The sequence below is a fragment of the Coccinella septempunctata genome, chromosome 3, assembly GCF_907165205.1.
Source record: "Coccinella septempunctata chromosome 3, icCocSept1.1, whole genome shotgun sequence".
Lineage (NCBI taxonomy): Eukaryota > Metazoa > Arthropoda > Insecta > Coleoptera > Coccinellidae > Coccinella > Coccinella septempunctata.
Genome location: NC_058191.1, coordinates 34,171,748 through 34,181,196, shown reverse-complemented (window position 1 = coordinate 34,181,196; position 9,449 = coordinate 34,171,748). Strand labels below are relative to the sequence as shown.

Here is a 9,449-nt window from a genome sequence, read left to right as displayed (position 1 = left end):
CTTTCTTTTGAAATAATCATAAATGAATACCTAATCAATAAATGGGTTCATGCAAAATATCCAGTGGGGGCCATTCAGAAAATGTTTGAGAATTTTTCCACTGAGCGTTTTGAAACCTCACTTTAAAGAATTTCAGAATATAACATCCTGATTTTGAAAAAGTTTCATTTTCCTATTCAACTCATCTTTATTGTTTTCAGAAGACATGATAATTAGAGACTCATATGTATGAGGAATCAATTATTTAGTCTCGGATACATGCATATAGTTACATTTGTCATCTTTACATATATAACAGATCGAGGATATATACTTGGTCGCTTTTAAGTTTTTGCATAAGTTATCAGGGTTATCCGTACAACCCCTACGAAAATGTATATTATCCCAATATCCCTCCATAAAGCTGTAGATGTAACAAGCAGTTTGATTGGCTTCACAAGTGATGGGTTTCAGATTACAGTAACCTTCCATGCAGTCTCCAACAAAGTTAATGGTATCTTGGGCGCAATGATAGCACTGTAGACTTGTACCTGGAAATTGCACAGTTCATTACCATATTTCTAGTACAGAATCTACATGAACCATTACAATTCACATTTTGCAGTCTGGCAAATTACATGAACTTTCTTTTTTGTAACTTTTTTGTGAAATACTTCAACACACTAGTAATATGATGCCAATCATAACTGTGAACAACTAGCTTTCGACAGGTCACAGTGGAGGCCCATGGTGCACAGTTTTAGTGGAGACTCGAGTGTGGAAGGATCTGTAGGTCACGGTTGGGTGTCTCTTCAGTCACAGGAGGGCAGACAATCGCAATTAGCCCTAAGAAATTAAAAGTCTATTCTTTTTTTATGTCTTTTTGTGGATTAATTCCCGGTAACGGGATACAGCAATGAATGAATGAACGTGTTTCGCTATCATAGTGGCATCTTCAGGTGGATAAAAATCATGTAATTAAGTTTTTAGTTCGATTATGGATATTCATTAATGATGGCCACATTAAGTCAAGGAATGAATATTTATCGACTCTATTACCTTGACCAATATATACCGAGAGCAACAGTAGCAGATTTAAACACCACATTTTTCACGAAACTTTTACTTTTGGGTTATAATGCATGTAGAGAGGGGACATGAAAAACCTTATCGGTGCTATAATAAGACATTATCGTTCTTTTAAAATAATTATAAATGAGTACCTAATCAATAAATGGGTTCATGCAAAACATCCAGTGGGGGCCATTCAGGAAATGTTTGAGAAATTTTCCACTGAGCGTTTTGAAACCTCACTTTAAATTCGAAATCTTGGATGTTTTTGGATATTTCTTTGTGCATTATTCAGTTCCTTCAGTGCTATCTTCCATACGGAATATTTATTAATCCTTATCTACTGCTTGATATTCTAGGAATTTTAATTTGTTTTCAATGTTCGAAATAACACCATTCTTTTTCAATTGAAACCCAGTAAATATGTTTGTTATTTGAAAGATATTGGAAGGAATTATTCCTGAAACACAATTTTAATTCATTTTGATCGGATCTGTATCGCAAGAAAAAGAACAAGTTCAGAATGTGCATAATATCCAAAATTATTTGTCCCTCCTTCGAGGACTACAAAATGATATGAAATATTTATTTTCGTTGGTAGAGCTGAAGCATCACATTTAAATTATCCAATGAATGTACATCGAGATCAAATTTTTTTGGTGTATTTGCAGCAATCAGGAACTTTGTGATAAGTGGCCACCTAAATCGATTATTAACCGAAGGAACTCCATTTAGTATGCGGGGCATATACAGAAGGCCTTGTCAGCAGCAAGACAATTGACTAACGAGTTGGGCTCATTAGTCTCAAGGTAGACATCTGCGGATTTCTAGATAATCCTCAAAGTTAAATCCAGTAGGGACAAATAAATGGTGGTCGCCATACTCACCATCAGGGTATCATCAGAATATCGAAATGATACCCGAATGAACATTGAATTTCGAAAATGTATGTAGCCTATGCTGGTAAAAACTAGAAATTATCCTACCAGTACACGTATTTCGCATATTTAGACGAGAACATTTTCTATTGACTTCAGTCTATTTTTGATTTTACACTGGTAGGTATAGTTTTGTCGAATCTGTTGTGAGAATATCGAACGTTTCTTTATACAGGATGTCCCGGATAAGATGGGAAATATCTTAATGTGAGATAAAGAACACCAAGAATATCTTCGAAGTTCAAATGATTCATTTTGTGATCGACAAATCTGAAACAGCGTTCTTATAATAGAATAAAATTAAAATAGCCTATTTTTACTATTTTGAAAATAGATATCTCATTGAAATGAAGTTACCGTTTTCAGGAGATGGATTAAATTGGTTTATTTAATGGCTAGCGAAGGCTGAATTGGGGAATAATAGGTCAGAAGACCATAAAGAATCGAATAGAACAACAGTTGGTAGTTCAGGTAATAAACAGCGAGCGTCTAATAGTTCTTCTCGACATTTAGTATACATTTCGCTGAATTTATTTTATTAATTCAACGGAGTTTGGAAACTCTATGTGACATGTGGTTCCGCATTGACAATGTTATCTGTTAATTTGCTTTATCTGAGGGGTGCTTTGAAATATTACTATTAGGGATATTTAATGAGCTCTCGTAACGCAAAGCATTACTACCCTTACGATCAAGAATCCGTTTTTACAGTCTTAAAGGCAATATTAGTATGGTTTTATGCAGCACAAAATAACAATTAGCAAGTATCAACTTTATCTTATTTTTTTTTTCTAAATATGTAGGCACTCAATCAATTTTTTCACTGAAAAGTTCAAAATGAAAACTTTTTTTCAATCACTAAATATTCCCTCACCAGGACAGGGCAATGTCTGCTTGGTCAGCTATTATGAAAATATAAAAGGTTAATTTTTAATTCTGTATAAATGGTGTAACATTCTGACTGTTTGTTACTTGATAGTTGTTAGGTGATACTTGATGCTACTTAAATTAACACTTATCCCAATTCTCATACTAACTGTAGACGAACAACATACTTTAGTATGTAAGGCATACATACATACATGTGAGTTATCTGGGAATATATCAGTTTTACTCTCATTTTTCTGTTATCGAATGTTTCTGTGAAGAAATGTACTCAAACAATTTTATGATCAAAATAGATAAAAAAGATGTTTGAACAATTTTCTTAAAAAAGTATGACTTGTTGAAAACCTGAAAGCTGGGTTATTATACTCGTCTTTGACTCCTACAAATATTTCAACAGTAGATTCTTAAGGTCAAAATAAATACTTTTTTCCTATAGCCCCATCTTCCGATGAAGAAATATAGCCATTTTGAGTTTTCATAAGGAAAGCTGTGCCACCTCTGGAAAAGCAAAATTACCTGCAGAATAACAAGCTAAATCTATGACATCTGTGGATGTTTTAAACAGAGTTGCGTTCGGTCAAAGTACGCAATTTTTCCAATTTCACAGATATTTTTTATTTTTGAACTTCAAATTACTTTAAAACTGCGCATTTTACGAGAAAATATGATGAATACTTCTATTTTACCATACGTTCAAATATTCATTAGATGGCGTCGCTTGTATCTATTCGGCATTTTCCCAAGTCACATTATGAAACAACAAAATAAAGAATGAGATCGGTGTTGCCGTTTGATTTGTAAACAACCTTGTTTCATGAAATATCTAATATCCCAATATCCCACGTATCCAGAAAAAATCACACATGCCCAAAGTGAAACACATGTACAGGGCCATAAAAAAACGCACTTTTACTCTCCTGAATCGGTTAATTTTTCCTGTCAATTCAAACACTCTGGTCTCGGCAAACTCAACAGGAATTAATTGTTAAACTAACCGAAAAGACGCTACACAATCTTATAAATTTGTTCCTTCACTCATAAATGGTAAGAAACAAAGAAATCTGCAGAGGGGTAATTGTCCCAAAGTTACAGGACAGTTCCAAGTCCCCCAATTTTACTGGTACTCGAAAACGGCACATTATACGAGAAAATTTGAAGAATTCTTTTAAAAACGCTCAAGTATTCATTAGATATCGTCCAACTTTGTTTCAAGAGTTGGGTTTTTTAATTTTTGGTATTTTTATGGTACGTAATGGTCATATCATCATCATCATCATTGCTGTATCCCGTTGCCGGTAATGAATCTACAAAAAGACGAAAAAAATGGAAAAAAAAGAAAAAGAAAGGAAAACGTAATGGTAATAATGAGAAAACTGGAAGACGTGGAAGATATCTTGTGTTCGAAAAAGATTCATCAAATAAATGAAAAACTATATTCCGAAATTCATTTTATTCGATAACGCACCCATTGTGAGATAGAACTAAAATAACATTTTTTACGGTTTTTCAACAGCCTGTATTTCTTAAACCGAGCCGATTGGGAAAAAATTGTAAACGAAAAAAATGTTTATTTTGTCCTCAAGAATCTACCCTAAAAATATTTGTACGAGTCAAAGACTCGCCCTGTATACCTACTCCGCTATGAACCACTTTGTTTAATTGTTATTGTTATTAATGATTATCATCATAATGTTTGAACTAAAACTCTACTTCTACATCTAGAGTAGGGTAATGAAAGTTTCCAGAACAATCAAATAAAAATCGAAGGGTCTGTCAGGATAGTATTATTATTATTATTATTATTAAAGAAAAGTGCCTCTCTGTTTATGCATAATGAAATTTTTTAATATTTTTGTTATATATTTTTTTTCTTATATGTATTGTAATTGTTTTTTTTAGTTAAATTTTGTCGCCATTTTTGACGGAACTTCTAGGAAAAACGCTTTTTATGAGTGTTTGTTGAAAGCATCTATCTCTCAAAATATGTTGAGTTATTTAGGAAGTGTGAAATTATTGGAAAGCTACCAAACTATTGTAACGATTGTTCCTGAAAAACCAACGATATTAGTTCAAGTGTGTTTTATTCGATGAATTCAAAATGTGGGGCAATCTTCGCGCTCATACTATAACACCAATAATAGAAATCTGCGGATGATTCTCCCGTATTATTATCCCGTTTCCTATCCTGGTTGAAAATGGAAAAGTCCAGGCAAGACGCCGTAATAAACTCAGTAACATGATCTTCCAATCCCCCTACGGATGTATTTTTTATTCATAACCCACGGACTGAAACGCGTAAAATGTGAATTTTATTCCGAAACCGAAGGGATTTACCCCAGTAGCATGTCAAAAATTGTTCCCAGTTTAGAGCGGAACTGATGAGGGTCCGAGAAGTGAGGCTGGAATTTCTGCGGCGGAAATGGACCAGGGGAAATTGTAATGCCATTCTGAGCCACGGAATTGTTTAATATGGAGGTAATCTGAATTATTCAGTGTGTTGGTCAATGTTCACGCCAGATTCGCACAAACACAGGATCACCGACCCTGCTTTTTCATCGATTTATGGATGAGGAAAAATCTGTACGAAATATTTTCCAGAATTCGACATTTTCATTAATACCAGAGGTTTATGTCTTATAACAATTAATTCAAGATTTTCAATATATCAATATACCGAGGATGAACTTTTCATGAAAGTTCTTTATTTCTTTCATTCTTCAATACTAATATTGCATATTTTGCTGTTTCAAGTGAGTACACATTTGAAGAAAAAAATTAAATGGGTGCCCCAGAATCGAAATCATTGGGTGCTCTGATTTTGATGTAGATTATGGAATTAGTAATTTTTTCTTTAGAAAGAATGATTATAAGGTATACAGGATGACTCTTTGACTTGTAGATACAAAGAGTGGGTCTTTGACTCGTACAAATATTTTGACAGTAGATTCTTGAGGTCAAAAGTAACACTTTTTCTTTACCATATTTTCTGAATCGGCTGTTACAATTACCCCCTTGCAGATTTCTTTATTTCTTACCATTTATGAGTGAAGGAACAAACTTATAGGATTGTGTAGCGTCTTTTCGGTTAGTTTAACAATTAATTCCTGTTGAGTTTGCCGAGACCACAGTGTTTGAATTGACAGGAAAAATTAACCAATTCTGGAGAGTAAAAGCGCGTTTTTTTATGGCCCTTATACTTTCTAGTGTCCTGTACATGTGTTTCACTTTGTGCATGTGTAATTTTTTCTGGATACGTGGGATATTGGGATATTAGATATTTCATGAAACTAGGTTGTTTACAAATCAAACGGCAACACGGATCTCATTCATTTATTTTGTTGTTATATAGGGTGACTTGGGAAATTGCCGAATAGTTACAAGCGGCGTATTGGCAGCAGGAAATATGCCGATTTTCGCAGGATATTATTATTTACGTTATTTCCACAAAGAAATCACCAAAGACTCAAAGAAATCAAAATTCCCTTGTTTTGTTTATTTTTTTTACATTTGAGTTGCATTATATTCACGTTCGCTGTAATAGGGGTTCATGATTTAATTTCCTTACCGAATTTCAACTATATAATCACAAATTCTGTGATTTGGTTTTTCCAGGGGTGTTATTATGAAAACTTAAAATTGCTATATCTTTTTATCAGGGCCGAATAGGAAAAAATGGTGTAGGAAAAAAGTGTTTCTCCTGAGCTCAAGAATCTAATTTGTACGAGTCAAAAACTCACCCTGTATATATTTAATTTTGTCTTTCTAAGCTCTAGTCTAATGTTGAATGAAAAATAGGGTGTTTCATTTTAAAACAGATAACTTTGCATTGTCAATTTATATACAAATGGGTTATATTAGTGGTGTAGTATTAATGAATTATTGAAGACAATTATTGAACAAATTTTACTCGGAAATTTTCTCGTTAGCATCTATAGTTCCGCATATAAGGTATAGGGTATTTTTTTGGTGTACGGATTAATAAAGAATGACATCGGAAATGTAAGAGCGCTGACATTGAAAAAAAAATTAATAAAGACATTAACTTCATTCTTGCCGCCATTTAAAATTAGTATCATGTGTCTGTATCTGTATACAGGAGTATGGCGAACCCTAAGTGCCGTCTTGATAATAATTGCATTAAAAAGTGGAAATATTATGAGATCTTGGTCACGGAGGGTCGCCTTATGGCACACCATTAGCGAGTGTTATTTCGATGGTGCCATCGTACAATGATACTACCTAAATTATAATGAACACGAAATTCAATTCCGAAAGTGCATTGTGTATGGAGACTTCCGCAGTTGCACACGAGAGATATGGACTATGTGGTGAACTCTATTCTACTCCACTATCGTTTTCTTTCGTTTGTTGTCTCAGGGTTGAATGTATCCAGTTTTTTTTTGATATGCGAAACCGTAATTTTCACGAATGAATGGAAACAGTTTCGCTTTTGTGGAGCATTATGAAGGGTGTCCCAACGAAAATTTGACCCCCTAGAGTTCAGAAACGTGGAACTTTCGAACCTGTTCAGGAGAAAATAATTTTTTTTGTTTTTCAACTTTTCATTTTGAGTTGACTTCGAAGAGCTCTCTGGAGTGCAATTCTCTATTGAATCATCAGCTGTTTGGTTTTCTAGAATCTTCAAAACAAATTCTATGCACTCCATTTCCTAAGGCAGTACTAGAACACCCAGATTTTTAGACAGAGTAGCAAATAGGTCCTTTTAGGGGGGTCTAACCACTTGCTAATTTTTGACCCAAAAAATCGAGATTTTTGAAATCGAGTTTTTGTACTTAGGTGGAAGCCTTGGCAATGCTGATTATAAAACCGGAAATCCTAATTGGATCAGACGAATATAACGAGAGATATCGCAGATTGAAATTTGCAATTTCTGAAAAATGACATTTCTAATATGAAAATCTGAACGAAGGCCACGAAGGGAGATATGCTTTCGAAATTGGTCGCAATAGATTCAGCGTGTTCGAAAACCTGAATTTGCTTACCAATCTTCCGTATATCTAGCTCCGTTTACCAGAAAATCAAATTTTCAATTTTTCTATTATTCAACTTTCAAGTTAGGTTGTATCTAGCAGAAAAATCAAAGAAGATTCAAACGTGATATATAACCTGAAAAAGCAGCCTTTCTAGTGATAAATCTCGACATTTCATTCACCCCGGCGCAACCGTTCGGTCTTGAGAAAGTTTTAACTGACCCTAACTCTTTGAGAATTTTTTGGAGGTCAACTTGCGAGTAGTTTTTCTTCCAGGAAAATTATCGTAGATCTAAATGTGATACATATTCTGAAAGAGCAACTCTTCTAGTCATAACTCTGAGAACTTCATTCATTTCAGCGCAACCGTTCGGTCTCGAAGAATTTTTAACTGACCCCATCTTTTTGAGAATTTTTCGAAGGTCAACTTGCGAGTAGTTTTTCTTCCAGGAAAATTATCGTAGATCTGAATATGATACATATTCTGAAAGATCAACTCTTCTAGTAAAAAATCTAAGAACTTCATCCATTTCGGTACCACCGTTCGATCTTGACGAATTCTCAAGATAAATTCGCAATTTTTGAAAAATGCTATTTCCTAGATGAAAATCTGAATGAAGGGAGACAGGTTTTCGAAATTGCTGGCAATAGATTCAGCGTGTTCGAAAACCTATATCTTCATACTAAAGTTTCAAATATCTCACCTTGTTTAGGAGAAAATAATTTTTTTTGTTTTTCCACTTTTCATTTTCGAGTTGACTTCGAAGAGCTCTCTGAAGTGCAATTCTCTATTGAATCATCAACTGTTTGGTTTTCTAGAATCTTCAAAACAAATTCCAGGCACTCCATATCCTAAGACAGAATTAGAACACCCTGATTTTTAGACAGAGTAGCAAATAGGTCATTTTAGGGGGGTCTAACCCCTTGCTCATTTTTGACCTAAAAAATCGAGATTTTTGAAATCGCGTTTTTATGCTTGGGTGGAAGCCTCGCCAATGCTGATTATAAAACCGGAAACCCCAATTGGATCAGACGAATATTACGGGAGATATCGCAGATTTAAATTTGCAATTTTTGAAAAATGCCATTTCCAAGATGAAAATCTAAACGAAGGGAGATAGGCTTTCGAAAATACTCGCAATAGATTCACCGTGTTCGAAAACCTACATTTTAATACCAAAATTTCAAATATCTGGCCCTGTTGAGGAGAAAATAATTTTTTTTGTTTTTCCACTTTTCATTTTCGAGTTGACTTCGAAGAGCTCTCTGGAGTGCAATTCACTATTGAATCATCAACTGTTTGGTTTTCTAGAATCTTCAAAACAAATTCTATGCACTCCATATCCTAAGACAGTACTAGAACACCCTGATTTTAGACAGAGTTGCAAAATAGGTCATTTTAGGGGGTCTAACCACTTGCTCATTTTTGATCCAAAAAATCGAGATTTTCGAAATCGAGTTTTTGTGCTGGAGTGGAAGCCTAGGTAAGGCTGATTATATAACCGGAAATCCCAATTGGATAAGACGAATATAACAGGAGATATCGCAGATTGAAAATTGCAATTTTTGAAAAATGCCATTT

The 9,449-nt window shown here is 34.2% G+C and overlaps 1 protein-coding gene across 1 annotated transcript; it reads right to left on the bottom strand.

Moving 5' to 3' along the window:
- Window positions 1–226: 226 nt before the first annotated feature.
- Window positions 227–1,161, bottom strand: LOC123310458. The gene is made up of 2 exons (XM_044893932.1): window positions 1,039–1,161; window positions 227–530 (listed from the first exon to the last, which is right to left on the bottom strand). The coding sequence occupies exons 1-2, from the start codon at window positions 1,085–1,087 to the stop codon at window positions 241–243; spliced, it is 339 nt and encodes a 112-aa protein (XP_044749867.1). The 5' UTR covers window positions 1,088–1,161; the 3' UTR covers window positions 227–240.
- Between the last annotated feature and the right edge of the window lie 8,288 nt (window positions 1,162–9,449).